The sequence below is a fragment of the Phaseolus vulgaris genome, chromosome 5 (genome assembly GCF_000499845.2).
Source record: "Phaseolus vulgaris cultivar G19833 chromosome 5, P. vulgaris v2.0, whole genome shotgun sequence".
NCBI lineage: Eukaryota > Viridiplantae > Streptophyta > Magnoliopsida > Fabales > Fabaceae > Phaseolus > Phaseolus vulgaris.
In genome coordinates this window covers 11,977,030-11,995,427 of record NC_023755.2, presented here as the reverse complement: position 1 = coordinate 11,995,427, position 18,398 = coordinate 11,977,030, and the positions used below count along the sequence as shown (strand labels likewise).

The 18,398-nt window shown below is 35.4% G+C and overlaps 1 protein-coding gene across 6 annotated transcripts; it reads right to left on the bottom strand.

Moving 5' to 3' along the window:
* Positions 1 to 256: 256 nt before the first annotated feature.
* Positions 257 to 17,648, bottom strand: LOC137835156 (uncharacterized). Of its 6 annotated transcripts, none has more exons than XM_068643529.1 (13): positions 17,191 to 17,594; positions 16,745 to 16,888; positions 15,165 to 15,272; positions 14,592 to 14,983; positions 14,260 to 14,376; positions 11,348 to 11,430; positions 8,023 to 8,462; positions 2,262 to 2,437; positions 1,565 to 1,650; positions 1,357 to 1,490; positions 845 to 970; positions 671 to 726; positions 257 to 482 (listed from the first exon to the last, which is right to left on the bottom strand). In XM_068643529.1, exons 4-12 carry the CDS (start codon positions 14,961 to 14,963, stop codon positions 716 to 718), a joined length of 1,545 nt encoding a protein of 514 aa, XP_068499630.1. In that variant the 5' UTR covers positions 14,964 to 14,983; positions 15,165 to 15,272; positions 16,745 to 16,888; positions 17,191 to 17,594; the 3' UTR covers positions 257 to 482; positions 671 to 715. The 6 variants fall into 6 exon arrangements, with proteins under 6 accessions (XP_068499630.1, XP_068499627.1, XP_068499626.1 ...); XM_068643528.1 differs by having other exon boundaries at positions 398 to 482; positions 16,745 to 16,830; positions 17,257 to 17,396; XM_068643526.1 differs by having other exon boundaries at positions 671 to 970; positions 16,745 to 16,910; positions 17,253 to 17,648.
* Between the last annotated feature and the right edge of the window lie 750 nt (positions 17,649 to 18,398).

Here is an 18,398-nt window from a genome sequence, read left to right as displayed (position 1 = left end):
AATTGTGTTTTACAAACCAATGTTATCTATCTATCTTACGCTATTTTTCAATTTTATCTACTTTAAATTATGCTACTGTTAGTTTTGTGAAAAACAAATACTGTGATTTGCCATTTATACTTTTATTTCATCCTCCCATTTTTAAAGGTAAATTCATCCTTTATAGCGTTGTGGTAAGTCACCAAGCAACGAGCATATGAATTCCTACTAATAACAGACAGTAAACAGGTTGAAACAATAAATGTCATCCAACAACTTAATCAAGTAACCAAATATTATTAAATTTCTATATTATATGTGTAATTTCTTACGAATTTTTTTATAAATTCCTAAAGAATTTCCCCTGTGCTCATCCAAGAACAACAACAACTCCTTATCATTTTCTTTCTCTAAATGAGAAAAAGCCTTCTCAACATAGCTGAACTCGCGTCCATACATATACGATGCACATGCTGCTTTGCATGTCAGTAACTGCAAATCACCTGATACAATTTAGGAAAACTCATTAACATGACTAAAAATAAAACAATAATAGTGAATGGACATGCAACAATATTTCCAGTGAAGTGTATATACACACTAATATCGTAACTTCACTGTCACTTAACAACATTAGAAAAGTTTGACCTCGTGTTCCCATAGTTCAACCATTCCAATGATATGATTATACCTGATTCAATCTCTGATTCAAGCTTGCTATTGCTGAAATGTCTTGTTATCCACCACCTACAACGAAGATACCAAGATTTTCCAGATGTACCATCCGTAAATATTTTAGGGGGTTTGTTAAAGGAACGATGTTGTTTGTGTCTATATTTAGTTTGAATGGGGCATGAAGACATACAGTCTTCTTCGTAGGAAAACAGTCTTAAGAAACATGAAGAGAAAACCTTCCACGTATTGTGTTCTGAATCTGTAACATCTAAATGTAAAGCAATCATTTCAAGCAGAGACTCAAGACTGTACTCTCCTGCAAAGACCAAGGAAACCAATCAACAACATAGACATAATGTATTATTAAGCATAAAGGATCTCTCTTAGTCTGTATCAGAAGACAAAAATTATCACAGCAAATATTTCTAAATCTGTAATTAGAGGGGCGTGAAATCCAATCAGAGACAACTGATTCAAATTTGAAGAGATTAATACAAAAGATAACAACTAAGGAAAAACTGGAGGCTAGGAGCTCTTCAGGTTTCCTGATCACTTGTATTTCTTTTCCTGCACCAGTTCCCCTCTTACTTTCATTAACCTCTTTCTACATCCCTTTTCAAGTTGACCTTGGACTCAACTTGAGAGAAATAGCGATATGCATTATTCAAATCACACAAAAGACATGATTCAGAATGAAGGTACCATTTTGGTGCATCTTGATAAGTTTAGCTAAGGCATCACTACATGTTGGATCCTTCTTTAATATATTCTCAAAACAGCTAAAAAGCATGACAGAGTTGTTTCGATCAAAACGCTCCAAGAGAGCTGCCCTCACTCTACAAGGGTGTATACATCAGTAACTTAAATAATCATAACAAAAAGCATCTTACGAAAGAAAAGGGATACGCACCTTAGTGGGAGTACAGAGGATGTATTACAGCACTGCTTCTCAAGCATATTTAGAGCCTTGTCAACTTGTCCTCCAATTAGCAACAGCTGGCAATAAAAAATAAAGTGAAGCCCTTTTTTATATCTCAAACATTATCCTATGCAGAAAAAAAAAACTAAAAGGGAACATGCTATGAGATTCCAGAGCACAAAGAAACTGAACAAGAGAAATTTTATTAATTGTTCAACAATCAATGAAATCAATATTGCAAGTATTTATAGTGTTTGCACCGTTCAGCTGCGGTGTGTACTGCCTAGCACTATTAGCTAATATGAATATTATAAAGAACAGTTATACACTATCATACAAGCAAACAGCCGAACAGTTGTACACTAATAATTCTTACTAACATCCCCCTCAAACTCAAGGAGAAGATTTTTCAGAAGAAAAATTCTTCACATTGAGTTTTCTTTGAAGAAACATAGATCGAGCTGAAGATAGCGGCCTTGGTAGCGCATCTACTCACTGGTCAAGGGCAGGAATATGATAAATATAGAGCTGCTTGGCCGGAACCTTCTCTCAAAAAAAAATCAATATCCATGTCTTTAGTGCAATTATGAAAAAAACATCAATCTCCATGTTTTCAGTTTAACAGACAACTAGAACGAAATACAAAATGATGTTTAGTGGTTCCATTAATGATGTTTATGATCCGTACCTGTACCAATGGAAGTAGTGCTGCTGAAGCAGAAGGTTCTGAGTTGAGAGCTAGTTGTAAGTATTTCACTGAATTTTCATAATAGGCATTAGGCTGATTTCTCTGCACATACATGAACTCCTCGAAATTTCTCTCATCAGAAAAATGCAAGGGCAACAACCACAAATCAAGTCCCCCTAAGTAAATGCACAAAAAGACAATATTGAAGTTAATAGTGAACCAGAGAGTAATCGCTATTGTTGCATAATCAGGATAATTATGTTATAATTAAGTGCAGATTCCATTTTATATTTATTAGGACAGATTTGTTAGTGATTTGATTTTATTTGATTTGTACAGCTTTAAACACTCATTATTTCTGGCTTTCATTGCCTATTATTTCTTTCTTTAATTAGGTTGTAAAACAGTCTATAAATAGAGACTGTAATCACATTTGTAAGACATCTCAGAAATATATTTCATCTATTTCTTTCCACTTGGTATCAGAGCTCCTGATCTAGGAGACTCTGCTTCCGCAATTTTTTAGCCTTCATTGCTGTAATCATTTTCCTTGACAGCCTTTATTGCTGCAATTTTTTTTTTTTGGACAGCCTTCATTGCTGCAACTTTCTATTTTCCTTATCCTTTCTCCATTGACCACCACCACCACCTTGCACCATTGACTGTTACTGCCACCGCCATTGACCACCGCCGACCACCACCACCGACCACCATTGCCGTCGCTCGCCGGAAACTGCACCGCTCGCCGGAACTGCCACTGCTCGCCGGAAACCGCCGCCGGCCGCCGGAAACCGCCACCGGAAAATTTTTCCGGCGGATTTTTTGTGTGTGCGTGAACAGGATCAAATTTTGCCAATCTGAACAAAGTTGGTTTTGAACTCTCATGGACTCCCTTAGTAAGCCATCTAGCTATTGTTCCTTTACTGTGAGTGGTAAGAGTTCTAGTTTTTTATCCTTCAATGCTTCTAGTACTGAAAATATCTGGATTATAGACTCTGGTGCTACTGATCATATGACACCTCATTCCTCTTTTTTTTCATCCTACACTACTTTATCCGGTAAGCCATATATTACTGTTGCTAATGGTTCCACTACCCCCATTAATGGTCGTGGTAACATTCACCTTCAACCTTCATTTCCTTTAAAAAATGTGTTTCATGTTCCCAAACTATCCAATAACCTCTTGTCTATTCAAAAGATTACCCAAGATTTAAATTGTGCAGTGGTATTTTTTCCTTCCCATTGTGTTTTTCAGGATCTTGCCACGGGGAAGACTATTGGAATTGCTAAAGAGCAGGGCGGGTTATATTATTTACAGCATGAAGAAAGTAAAAAGGGTGCTAGACTACAGGCACACACTTCTAATCTTCAGCAAGGTCGTGAATCTTGGTCATCCTCTCAGATATGGCTTCAACACAGACGTCTTGGTCATCCTCCATTTAGTACCCTAAAGTCCTTATTTCCTGTTTTATTTACAAAAGTGTCTGCTGAGTCATTTCATTGTGATGTTTGTCAGTTTGCTAAACACCATCGGACAACTTTTCCTCCCAATGGTAATAAAAGTTCTAAACCTTTTGATCTTATTCATTCAGATGTATGGGGACCTTCATCTATTCCTAATATCTCGGGTGCAAAATGGTTTGTTTCATTTATTGATGATTGTACTCGGGTTACTTGGATATTCCTCATGAAAGATAAGTCTGAAGTTTTTCACTTGTTTGTAAAGTTTTACAAAATGATTCAAACACAATTTGAAAGTCCAATTAAGAGATTGCGTTCTGATAATGGAAGAGAATATGTGAACCAAAACCTTTCCAAGTTCCTTGAGGAAAATTGAGTTGTTCATGAATTAACATGTGTGGACACTCCTCAACAAAATGGGGTTGCTGAAAGGAAAAATCGTCATCTCCTTGAGGTTACTCGAGCTTTACTTTTCCAAACATCTGTTCCTAGATCTTACTGGGGGGAAGCAGTCCTGACTGCCACTTATTTGATTAATAGATTACCCTCTCGGGTTCTAGAGGGTGTTACTCCTATTCAGGTTATGACCACATTCTATCCTTCTATTCCCATGTTGAATAGTCTTCAGAATCGTGTCTTTGGTTGTCCTGCTTTTGTCCATGTTCATAGTCCTTATCGGGGTAAGTTAGATCCTCGTGCCATCAAATGTGTCTTCATAGGTTATGCCCCCAACAAAAAGGGATACAAATGTTATCATCCTCAAAGTCGTAAAGTGTATATTTCCAAAGATGTCACCTTCCATGAAACAGAGTCTTTCTTTCCTAGTTCTCAGCTTCAGGGGGAGAGTATTCAAGAAGCTGAGGACCTTGAGTTGCCACCTTTTCCTTTGTTGCAGGATTTTGTTCTTAGGGAGGATGACAAAGACCCTGCACCAACATCATTACCAGAGAAGAATAATGAAGACAAATATTTTGGAAAACAATATCAGCGAAGGCAACAAGAACCCGTCCTGGTCGAACAGCAACTTCAATTGTCTGAACCAGAGGTAAGAACTCACACCAGTGAGACTCTTGAGGACACCTTAAATACTGCTTTTGAACCTAACCTAAATGATTTACCTATTGCCTTGAGAAAAGAAAAAAGATCTTGTGCCAAATATCCTATATCCCAATTTGTGTCTACAGAAAAACTTTCTATGCAACACCAGAGTTTTCTTTCAGCTATTGATTCTATCAAAATCCCTTCATCGGTACAAGAAGCCTTAAAATATGAGAACTGGATTCGAGCCATGAATGAAGAAATGAGCGCGTTAGAAAGGAATGAGACTTGGGAGATTGTAGAGAGACCAAAAGATAAGAAAGCAGTGGGTTGTAGGTGGATATACACAGTTAAGTATAAGTCTGATGGCACACTGGATCGGTATAAAGCAAGGTTGGTTGCAAAAGGGTACACTCAAACCTATGGGATCGATTATGAGGAGACTTTTGCTCCAGTGGCAAAAATGAATACCGTCAGGATTATTCTCTCCCTGGCAGCACACTTTGGTTGGGCAATGCATCAATTTGATGTTAAAAATGTCTTCTTGCATGGAAGCTTGGAGGAAGAAGTATACATGGAGATTCCACCTGGTTATGGTATTGTTAATGAAGGGAATAAGGCGTGCAGACTTAAGAAGGCCCTATATGGTCTTAAACAATCACCTCGTGCTTGGTTTGGAAGGTTTACTCAAGCTATGGTATCTTTGGGGTACCGACAAAGCCAAGGTGACCATACTCTGTTTATAAAACATTCTCAGAATGGTAAACTCACTCTACTTTTGGTCTATGTAGATGATATGATTATTACAGGTGATGATGAGATTGAAAAACAAAATTTGAGGGAGAGACTAGCTGCTCAATTTGAAATGAAGGATCTTGGGAAGCTGAAGTACTTCCTTGGGATAGAGGTTGCTTACTCGAGACAGGGCATCTTTATTTCTCAAAGGAAATACATCCTTGATCTTCTCAAAGAGATTGGTAAGTTGGGTTGTAAGCCCACTGGAGTGCCAATAGAGCAAAATCATAGGATTGGGAATGATGAGGAAAACCCAAAAGTGGAGAAGACACAATATCAAAGACTTGTGGGAAAACTCATTTATCTTTCACACACTAGGCCAGATATAGCCTATGCAGTTAGTGTGGTTAGTCAATTTATGCATGATCCAAGAGAAAGACACTTGCAGGCAGTAGATAAAATTATTCAGTACTTAAAAGCCTCTCCAGGAAAAGGATTGCTATTCAAAAAGGGGGAAAACTTATCCATGAAAGTATATACTGATGCTGACTATGCAGGATCGATTGTTGATAGGAGATCCACCACAGGCTACTGCATGTTCTTGGGTGGAAATCTGGTGACATGGAGGAGCAAGAAGCAAAATGTAATTACAAGATCAAGTGCAGAGGCAGAATTTAGAGCCATGGCTCAAGGGGTGTGTGAACTCTTATGGATGAAGATCATACTTGATGACCTAAAAATAAAATATGAAGCTCCTATGAGTTTGGCATGTGATAATAAGTCTGCTATCAGTATTGCACACAATCCGATTCAACATGATCGAACAAAGCACGTAGAGATAGACCGACACTTTATTAAAGAGAAGTTGGATGATGGTCTTATAGCCACTGAGTACATCCCTTCAAGACTCCAATTGGCAGATATGTTTACTAAGGGACTTCCCACAAAACAATTCGAAGATCTTACTTGCAAGTTGGGAATGATAGATATACATTCACCAACTTGAGGGGGAGTGTTGCATAATCAGGAGAATTATGTTATAATTAAGTGCAGATTCCATTTTATATTTATTAGGACAGATTTGTTAGTGATTTGATTTTATTTGATTTGTACAGCTTTAAACACTCATTATTTCTAGCTTTCATTGCCTATTATTTCTTTCTTTAATTAGGTTGTAAAACAGTCTATAAATAGAGACTGTAATCACATTTGTAAGACATCTCAGAAATATATTTCATCTATTTCTTTCCACTGCTATCAAAACCAAGAAACGATGAGCAATAAGTTCTGAAACCAATTTGATAAAAAAAGAAAGAAAAGAAAGAGTAACAGAACAGGGAAGACAAGAGACTGTTTATATTACTCACCAAATAATGAAATAATTATAGAAAACAGTATACCCAGGAATTTTGAGGAACCTGGTTCCTCCCATATCCTTTATATACGCTCATTACAATTTTTCCTCATGAAAAACTAACTGTAACTACCAAACTGACTTACTAATTGTTATTTAGTTAGTTACATAAGATAACCTTGACTATTTCTCTTGTTTCTCCTCTGAAACTCTAAGAATTTGGATTTGATCCTAACTCAACTCCAAAAAACTGGTTCATGGGGCAAGGCTTTACCCCCACCATACTAGTTTGATGATATCACCAGTCTGTGAAATTTCAAGTGTGAAATTAGTAACAGGTAACGGTTTTGCTCTAGAGCCTGGGTAATCAACTAAACTTTTGATATCATATCAAACCAATTTTTTTGCAGATGTGGCGCATAGGGATCTTGACTTTGCCTTGGATACTGGTATTTTCCATTACCCATGAAAGCAAGTTTACCTTACAATATATTAAGTAACTATACGACATCCATTTCTTGGGTTCCTAGTTGCCTCCTACATTTTGTTTTGTATTTCCTCAAATCACTCTGCATTGGGCTTGGATTTCTCTGGGAAACCTCTCTGCTACATCATAACCACAAAAAGAGTAAGCCCTCAGTCTCGTAAAATGATTCATCTAATGGAGGCCTATAGAGATAGATATTCCTAAGGGGCCCATCTGAACTGAATATCTAAGCATATAACACAGACTTCTGAAAATCATAAACAGATTAGTCTTGTATGGAATATTCAAAGCAAAAGAAAATTGTCATCCACCTCCACGACAGTGAAAGCATGCCAATTGGATTATCTCACTCTAACAGAAAAGAATAGAAGAAAGAACATGAAGGGTCTCAGTGCCCAATTAGTAGCATTGTCTGAAGTTTCAAGAAGTCAAATGGGAACTCTACACCATCATTTTCTTTATCTCCAACATAAACCATAGTAATAGGGTGAGGTGCTATAACAAAACTAATCATAGGTTGCTACAAACAAGTTATCATTGACAAGAGAAAAATCACAATCTAGCCTTTCGAAAAACAAAAGAGTAGGAAAATCCATATACAATCATATAAGCACATACACATTCTCACTCAGATGTAATTCCACAGAAAATAGATATTTCGCATGTTCAGTGAATAAACACCATACCAAGACCATACAAGATATCCTGTGTAAGACCTCCACTGTTAGAAAAAGGGTCTCTACATCCTTTTTGCTCTTCAGAATTTAAGTAAAAACCTTCTGGCTGAAAGTTCTGATGTTGATTTTCTCTTTTATTAGTACCAACCTCCATGTCTTCATTCAATACAACATCCCTAGATATATGCTTATTATTCATGATAGAGGCATCTGAATCACGTTGACAACACGAGTCAGCCATATGGGATTCAACTGACTTATACTGCTCAGATAGTCCAGTTTTATTGGTAAATGAGGTCTCCTCCATATGTGAGTTCTCTTGCAAGTCAAACTGGTCTGAGTTTCTCCACTGGAATTCTTTGGGGATAGAAGAATACCACAGCTCATAGAATGTCAAACCCATCATCATCTTTAACACAGGATGAATGTCAACCCTTTCTTGCTCAATGCTAAATGAGAAATCAAAAGACAAAAATAAATGAAAAAGGATACAAAAAGTGATAGAATTCAGAGAAGAAAATAATTTGAGAAATACTGTATATTCTTATTGCTCAAAAACAGCCAATACATTGATTATATAGACAGTCTAAGCGGTACTGAAACTATGCACCGTATGCCCTACTAACAGAAAATTATTACAATCAAAACAAAAAAGATAACAATCAAAAAGCAGTGGTGAAAGCATGCACCACTAATACCTCTTTAACAAAATCCACAATAGACAGTAAAGCATATACACTAACAGTCCCCCTCAAACTCAAGGTTATCAAAAATAATGAATAACATTGAGATTGTCACGCAATAGAGAATATCAAGCGTGTGAGAGTGGTTTAGTAAGAATATCCGCAACTTGATCAGTAGCAGGAATATGAGTAACAATTAAGGATTGATTGAACACTTTTTCACGAACAAAAAAATATCTAGTTCCATATTGTTGGAGATCTTACATCGACTAGACATTTCATAGTATATAAGTGAGTGCAAACCTCACCTTATGAAGTGATTTTTTAAGGTTGAATTAGGTTTAAAGTCCACTTATTTATATGGTATAGAGCATAGGGTTAGGATTCAATTTTTTTTTTTTCTGGTGAACCTGCTGTTCACCGGTGTTTTCCAGCAGCCGCCGTCGTCGTCGCTGCAGCTGCCAATTGGCCAGCAACTGGATCTATCTTTATCATCTATGGCTTCTTATGCTGCCACTATGCCTGATCCGTCCATTTATATTATTATGTCAATGTTCATCTCTCCATGACAAATTGGATGGAACTAATTAAGACACTTGGACCTCACATGTTAAATTATGGCTCAAGAGTCAAGGTTATGTTGATCATCTTACCTGTATCAATGTTGATGAAAATGAGGTTTCTCGTTGATTGAAAATTGATATTCAATTATGCATTGTTATCAAATCTACTATTCACTCATCTTTAAAAAAAAATCGTACTTACGAGACGTGTTCAAAAGTTTGGGAACAGGCAAAATTATTATACGCCAATAATACTCACCGTCTTTATGGTGTGTGTCAAAATCTCCTCACTATTGTTGCTCCCAAACGTCTTGATGGTACAATGTCTGAATATCTGGGTAAATGAACAAGCGTTTTGAGACGAAGTAAGAATTCGTTAATTGAACTATCACCCTTTCTTCATAGTACACAATTCAATTCGCAGGTGTGTGCCTTCGCTTTAGTTTGTGAATTAAAATGCGAATGAGCTTTGTCCCAAAGTTGAAAAGAATGCTTGCATCTGATGACTCTAGCTAAGAACGATGTAGAGAAAAATGATTGCAACCACGAGAGTATGAGTTGACCTAGCGTTTCCCAAGTACTGTATTCTGGATTTTCAATTCCAAGATCACAATGAAAAGTGAAAGATATTGTGAAGGAATTAAAGGATTGACGACAAAACGATGAAGGCGATGTGCCTTGATAAAATGTTCAACCTTTTGTTTCTAGATCAAAAAATGTGTTAGAAAGTTCCCCGATAAATAAGAGAAGAGAACTGGTGAGGGAGCAGTTGATGAAATTGGCATAGGTGTGAGCAATGGTGTTGAGTCAAATTCAGTAGCCATAGAGAAATTATGAAGCTACAAAAGAAAAGATACAAAATCGTAGCCATGAAAGAGTTTTCAAGCTCTGGATACCATGATAGAATTCAGAGAAGAAAATAATTTTGAGAAATAGTGTATATTCTTATTACTCAAAAACAAACAATACATTGATTATATACACAGTCTAAGCGGTGCTGAAGACATGCATGACATGCACCACAAACAAAAAATGATTACAATCAAAAGCAGTGCTGAAAGCATAGCATGCACCACTAATACATCTTTTAACAGAATCCACAACAGACAATAAAGCATACACTAACATAAAGAAAGTGAATACAAAAAAATAATTAGAACCTGGTGGTCCCCCTATAACACTATTTCTCAAACACTGATATGTATTTTAGTATTTTTGAAGTGAAAACCACCATTAATGAAGGAAAATTATTTGTGAATGGAAAGTTCATATTTTAAGCCATTTCGTAATACACTTTAGTGCCAAAAATATACCATGATAATTTGGTCTTATTTGAGTCAATTTGCATATATTTGAGCATGTATCTAGTACTTAACTATATTAGTAGGGTACGTCCTAGGCAACCTAACCTATGTATATTGAATGTGATGGTAGAACATAAATGAAATAAACTATTATTTGTAACTGTCAAAGTATTGAAACTATTATATTCCCTCGATGCATCTCTTGGGTCACTTCTTGAATGGTGAGAACACTTAGCTACGTATCTATCTAGGACGGCAGTCAATTTGCTGTATCTTTAAAAGTCACCAAAGAACTAATCCATCCCCAAATTTCCATAATGTGTTACCAATCCCAAATTCATCCTCGTCATTGGGGCAGTGTCAATCATTTGGAATATTGACTTTATGCAATTATGTTTGTTTTTCTATAATGACAAAACTTGTCTGCTCTAAATGCTAGCAAACAATAACAATATTAAGTGGCAAAATTCATACTTACCTTGCCTTTTACAACGGGCAGTCAAGTACCAAGCTCTCTAGAGTAATAGAATTAAGATACTATTCCAAACAATCTGGAAAAATTGAGCACGACGATAATTACCATTAAAACCTTATCAACCATTATGAGGAATTTAGGTTTTATTGAAAAATATACGACCCTGGTAAAAATATAATAACTAACAATGATAGGCAACCAGCTCAAGACATTATATAGAGTAATGAGAAGTTATGAAATATCCAATCTTGGCACCATGGTGCAACACATATCATTCGGCAAAGAACACATTATAATTAAATTACATACCATAAAACAAGCTGGTATGCATCCCCCGCCTTCCCTTGCATAAGACAGAAAAAAATGAACTCCAAATGGACTGCATATCTGCTCTGCTCCATAAACAAAATTCTACATTAAGAACTGAAGACTAAACAATCAAGATGACAATTTAAATTCATAATTGACGCCTCAATTGAAAAATATAATTTATTTATCAAGTAGAATTAAAGTCAGTGGATAGATTGATAAGATTGTTTGCAATGCCAATGGTAGAGTTTCCCACCAGAAAGTTTAAACATAACATGGGACCATGCACATTACCACAACCTGATTGATCTCATACAGCTTGCACATACAAAAAGGTAATACGTAAATAATTTTAAAATTACTAAGACAGTAAAATCTAGAAACTTAGAAGCCTATTTGGTTTGAAAAACATTTTTGTTTTGAATTATAGTTTGCATAATTCCCTATATTAATCTTTCAAAACAAGAAACAAAGTGAAAACAAATTGACATTTTTGAAGATTCTCAATTTCCACTACTCAAAATACATGCAACTCAAGATTTAAGAGAACTTAATAATTTCATTCACACTTTAAAGCTTTAATCATAGATTATTGGACTGTAATCATTAGATAAACTGAAATTCTAAATCTATATTGTCAATCATGCATTGAAAAAATCTGAAATTTTTTCAAGATTATCTCCAAGAACCCTGCCCTTCTTTGGGTTGTTCTTCAGGGAGTTCGAGCTTATTCTTCTCCTTCTAGGGTCCTTGAGGTTTGGTTATTCCTGTTGTTTTGGTTTATTTTTCGATTTTTCTAGGTTTTTTTTTCTTTGGGTTCTTGGTTGTTCTTTTTTACTTTCTCTGCAATGTGGACTCTTAATCTGCAGGGTTCCAAATACCTTGGGAATGTTTACAAGATCATGGTGTCTACAAACCGGTTCAACAATATGTATGGGTTCAACACAAAACCTTTGCGCAACCCTTGAATAATGCATGCAACATCCCTTTGTCGCAGTTGCCTTCACCATGCATCAAGGGTGACATGGTTTCAGTTCAGATTCCAGAAGAAGTGTATTTGGCCGGTTTGGAAGATTGCAAGAACCATTTGCATGGGAGGTTGATCCTGAATAAGGGGGATAAACCGGTCAAGCACCTTGAACTTTGCAAAAAGCTCAGCGCTATGTGTAGTTCTTTGGCTGAATGGAAAGCTATAGGGTTTTTTTGAATTTGCTTTCTCTTCCCTTGAAGACATGTGGAGAGTCTTAGCTGTTGGATCTTGGAACCTATCTTCTAGTATTCTTAGGACTTTTGCGTGGACAAAGGACTTTGTTCCTGCTTCTATGAAGATGACTAAGGCCCAATGTTGGGTTCGGATACATGGCCTCCCAATGGAATATTGGCAACCAAAGTCCATCTTTTCTATACCCAGAGGCATTGGATCACCTATGAAGAAGAATCAGGGTTTCTTTGCTATGGTTCTTTCAGATCTGCCACACCAACTATTGGTGGAAAGGCTAGGGTTTGCACCTTTTCATTCTTTTTGTAAAATGATTGGTCATCTTATTGCTAACTGCAGAAGGTGCAATCCTGTTGTTGTTGTTGATTAAGGAAACAAAACCTATCTGGTTAAACAACAATATGTGGCCAAGAAGAACAGAGACTTGAGGGAGGGTGTTTCTGATCCTCATGATGGCATTATGTTCCCCATGACTTGGCTGCTAATGAACATTCTTCTAAACCTGATGACAACTTTAGATGGTTTGGAGGCAATGCCTAGTCTCGTGGAGGATTCTAAACTTCTGCATAATGATGAAAGTTCTCTTGAAAAGGTTTTCACTGATAAAGAAACTTTAGATAGTTTGGTCCCCCATGTTTTGTATTCCTTTCTTTTCTCTTTTATGTTATGTTTCATGTGATGATAGACAGATGATTGGTGGATTTTTAAGTGTCAACCTAGCTGAGTTGTTAAGATTTATAGTGATGCCTAACATGAGTTATTAAAAAGATTGACATTTTTTAAAATATTAATGAAAATAGGAAATGGAAACATCAAACTTTTTCTCAAACCAAGCATGCCTCTAGATAACTTCGAAAATGCAGCTTCAACACTGAACAAAGAGAATTCTGCAGAAAAACTGGAATTAAATAATTGAGAATTGATGCAAGGCTTTTAGGAGAAACAAAGTTTAGAAAATGCTAAACATATTATGCTATAAAATTGGTGTGGTTATGAACAGTGAACAATAAACTCAACATGTAGTTAGTATATAATATATAATAGTAGTACAGCTGCAACATTTAGCAAATCAGGTATACCCTGATTTCTTCAAATTAGTCCCAATTCCACCAAGGCAAAGGAGGAAAAGAAAAGTATTATTTGTTGAGTACTTGATGGCTAGCTATAAACTTACAAGTCACTGCCATCAGGATCATTGTCTTTTCTCTTAGCTAGATGAGAGGACTTAAAAAACAGTGTATTCAACCTACACTGTTGGACTTTTATTGATGTATATATAGGATACAAAGAAGAGGCAAGGCACTTGCCTAAAACCCTAACCCTAAAGCTGGGTACACACAAGAAAAATAATAAAAAATAACATTACATTTCAACAGCTAGATCCCTTACCCCTCTTTCAATTAGAGTTTTCAGAATATAACACTTGCAGGACTTGCAATTGATTATTGAATCAGATAGCCTACCTCTCTCTCTTGAGACTTACCACCATCAACTTTGTTACATAACAGATTTTATCAGGCTTAAATAGTACACTTTCTGTTTTACTAAAAATAATTAAGGTCATAAATAACCTTTAGGTACTTCAGAAAAAGCTGAAAGTCAGAAACAGTTACTACCTGACAAATCATATTTATAAACATGTAACATAAAGGTAACCACTATAAAGAATTTAGTTGGGGAGTCTGAAAAACACCTGTAAAGGCCAACTCTTCATTGATCCAATTTTCTTCCACCAAATATCATAGAGATTCTCAATTCTTGTGGGATTAATAGAATTACTTTTCACATGCTTAAGAAGCTCCATTAAAACCTACACACATATCAGCATAATGACAGTGTTCAGAAACTAACTAGGGCATCAAGAATAGAAGAAATTATAACAATAAATATAAAATCATATTAATCAAATAGGAAGCAATAATCAAACAAGTAAAAAATAGCAAAATTTGGGAAGCAAATAAAACTTGACACCTCACGACATTCCCAATTTCACAGATAATAAGAGCAAAAAGGGGAGAAGGGTACCCAAAACTTAAGACGATTTCTGAAGGGAGAGGAGTCATTAAGTGTGCCCTTCATGTAGGCACTGAGAACACCACTGGCTGCAACCCAGTGATGCTGGTTGATGAGCCTCCGCAGCAGGTAGCGCAACCTTGTACGGTGTTCCTTCCTCAGAGGTTTGGGACCCAATCCCATGACATAGGAAGGCCTCGTAAGAGATAATAAGATTCTCTTTGCCAGCTTCTCTCGCGACCCCATTTGCCCTTCCTCATCCACAATGAAATTCTTCCTCTTACGCTGATTTGATTTCTTCACTATGGAACCTCCATTAATGGTCCCGGGTTCTGTGTCTAACAGATCAGTTTCCATTGATAACAAACTAGAGACACTTTGCATTATCCCAACACAAGCTTTGCCTGAAGAATTGAAGAAACACAATGTCAAGTCAACTGCTTTTCAATATATGATTAGCAACTGATGCCTTAAATTTGAGATTTGCAATATTATTCTATGAATTATGTAATTAAAAAACAATCTAGTTACATAATGTAATATATATATATATATATATCATAACACAGGAAAGAATATATGTACCTTCTCGACGACAACAATGAGCCAACACAGGGTGGCCCGGGGCAACACCAGTCTAGGTGCACAGCACAACGCGATTGGAATTAGGGCAGTCACAACTGGGTGCGGGATCTAGTCAATTTTAGGTAACATGTATTTAGTTTTTTAGTTTAAAATAAATTATAACATATGGAAGACAAAGTTTTGGTTTTATCCAACTTTGTTAAAGCATGTATGCATTTTTGTGTATGGATGCAGTGTTCAATTATAGCCCTGGAGCTCCTAATGTGGTGGTTGTAAACAATGTTGGGAATGATGGTTGCAAGACTCCAAGAGGGGCGAGAGTGTACCGGTTAGGGAAGCATCAGATCAGACTTGTTAAGGGACACAGAACTACTTGAGTTTGAGTTTTTGTGTGTTCAATTCGGTTAACTATATATTAACTATCTCAGTGCTTTCCTACTCTTATATGTATTGCCTTGTAATGCAAATTGCACCTCTTTAGTGAAAACTTATTTAATAAGTGGATAATATAGGTTTCAAAAAAATCTGAATAATTTAATTTCTTTAACTTTTCAGGGAGTAGTTATTTCAGGAATTGCATACTATGTTCAAGAGCTGCGATAAAACTGAGAGGTCCCATATTTGCCCATATATTGTGTAAACTCTCCCATCCTCCATTTTCTGACTAAAACAATGACAATGAAGATATATGCTTTCCAAACCAAATTATTCAGCCACTCAGTGCAAAAATTGGTTCCGTGTGTTATGCATATGGCCTCATAGCAGCATCGCCTAAACTGACCCAGCAAAAAGCTCAAAAAAATTGGAGTGAACTTTTACTACATAACAGCTTCAACCAATTGGATCACAGCTACAGTTACAAATTTAGAAGGAATGCGACATGTAACAGGTGTTACAGCCATGCATGGGAGAGTGAGATTGCCCATCAAACATAAACTAAAAACTCCATTCCCATTCCATGCTCCCAATATTAGGCCAGCCCCAAACCACAAGCCCAGCCAAACCTAAACAAATTACCCCCACATGACTCTTTGGATCTTTGCATTTATGATCCAAGACACCTATCAAACAAATACAGTGAAATGACTAAAGGAGAAAGGCAATTATGCCACTGGCCAGCTAGAAAAAACTAAGCAAAGATTATGAGTCCCATTCATTAAACCACACCCAATATATACCCAATCAATCTAACATGTTTCTCCTCACATGTCAACAAAACAAGGCACTTTGGCAACAAAAACTAGGCTTTTCATTTATACTATTCCTTTGCTTCCGTCCTGTCCAAGCATAGGGTTGATATAATATAACTCTCAACATTAGTCACCCCAAAGAAAACATGCAAGTAACACATTGCCATTGGCCTCTAGTCATTTCTATTAAAAAATATATAGAAGAGAACAGCTCAACACATAATCACAACTCCATGTAATCTAAGTAATCCTACCCAATCAACAGAATTTTGGTAGCATTGCAAACCCAATCAACAGAATCTAAGCAAGTATCATATATAACTGAAAATCCAGCCAGCAAGCAATCAAAACATTTAAACAAAATGCAACTAATAAAATATGAAATGATACCTTAGTCTGCATAAGCTCCTTAACTTTTACAACTGGACCAGCTTTGAGCCCATTATACAACCTTCTTTTCTGGCAACAGCAAATGCCTTTGGTATAAGCAAAAAACAAAAATTGTTTTAGTAAATTGTTTCTTTACTCCCAAAACTAATTTAATTAAGAAGCAAAACTGTTTCAATAGATTCATTCACTGATACTAAATAAAGAATAATAATCGAATATGAAATCGAACTAGCAAAGATGCACACAATCCATGATTGTCAAATTCGCGAGTCAACTCGTTAACTCGTTCGAGTTCACGTTTCCACATACCCTTACCGAGTAAACTCGATTTTTGAGTAAACTCGATTTTTGAGTAAACTCGATTTTTGAGTAAACTCGGCAGAATCGGAGTGAACTCGGTGAACTAGCTCAAACTCGCGAGTCTGCTCAGAATTGGAGAGTTCAACTGGGTTTTCGTTTTAAGCAAAAACGGTGTCCTTCTGAATGGGGACAATTAAATCAAATAAACTGACCTTTAGGGTTTAGCGTTTCGTTTTCGTTTTCGTTTCACTTTGCGACTTCTGTTGAGTGCGCGGAGGTGGGGCGTCTTCTCTGAACGAGTGCGACGGTGGTGGCGATCGAGCGGAGCGGTCGCGCGCGGTTAGGTCGCAGGGTGGTGGCCGTTCGTACGTTCGCGCGGTCGTGCGGCGATTACGGTGATCGTGGGTTGCAGGTCGACGGTGGTGTCGGAGGTGCCGTTCATCACATAAGGTTAGAGATGGGTGGTGTGGAATTAAGTTTCCATTGTTAGTGGTGTGATTTATGCTTCTATTTAGATTAGTGAATGGAAAGTTCAGGAGGTAAAAGAATTAAAGCGGGAAGAAAGTTGAGGATCTTTATATTGAAATATGCTCATCTGTGAGCTAAGTTAATTAAAGTTATTAGATCGTTCTTAAACTAGTTTGAATTATTTTTAAAGATATAAGTTATAAATTTATAAATTTATTTTTATTTTTAAAAATATTTTTTTTATAAATTTGATTTAATTAAAATTTTATATATTATCTTCTTTAAATAATTATTCTAAAAAAGAAAAGTACAAGTTTCCTATATTTTTACAAAATCATTCTTATATTTTAAAAAATTAATCAATTTATTATTTATTATTTATTTTTTCTAATTAATAATAATATTATTATATAAAAAATTATTTTATATAAATAATTCTATTATTTTTATTGTAAATAATTTTATTTTTATTACTTTTAATAATATTTTTAAATTTTTATATAAATAAATAAAATAAAAATAATAATTAATAATAATATTATTATATAAGTTTATTTAATTATTATTAATCTATTTAATTTTTATTTATTATTTTTATTTTAAAAATTTGTTTTAATTAATATTATTATTTTATAAATTAAATCTAAATATTATTATTATTTTATTATTTAAATATCCATATTATAATATTAATATATTTTTTATTATTATAATATATATATAATATTGTATTTCGTTTTATTATTATATTGTATAATTAAATTATATTATTAAAATTAATTATTTTAATAACTATTATAAAATTTATATATCATAATCGACTAAGTTAACATATGTATAACATATATAATCGATTATATTATAGAATTTATACATAATTGATTAT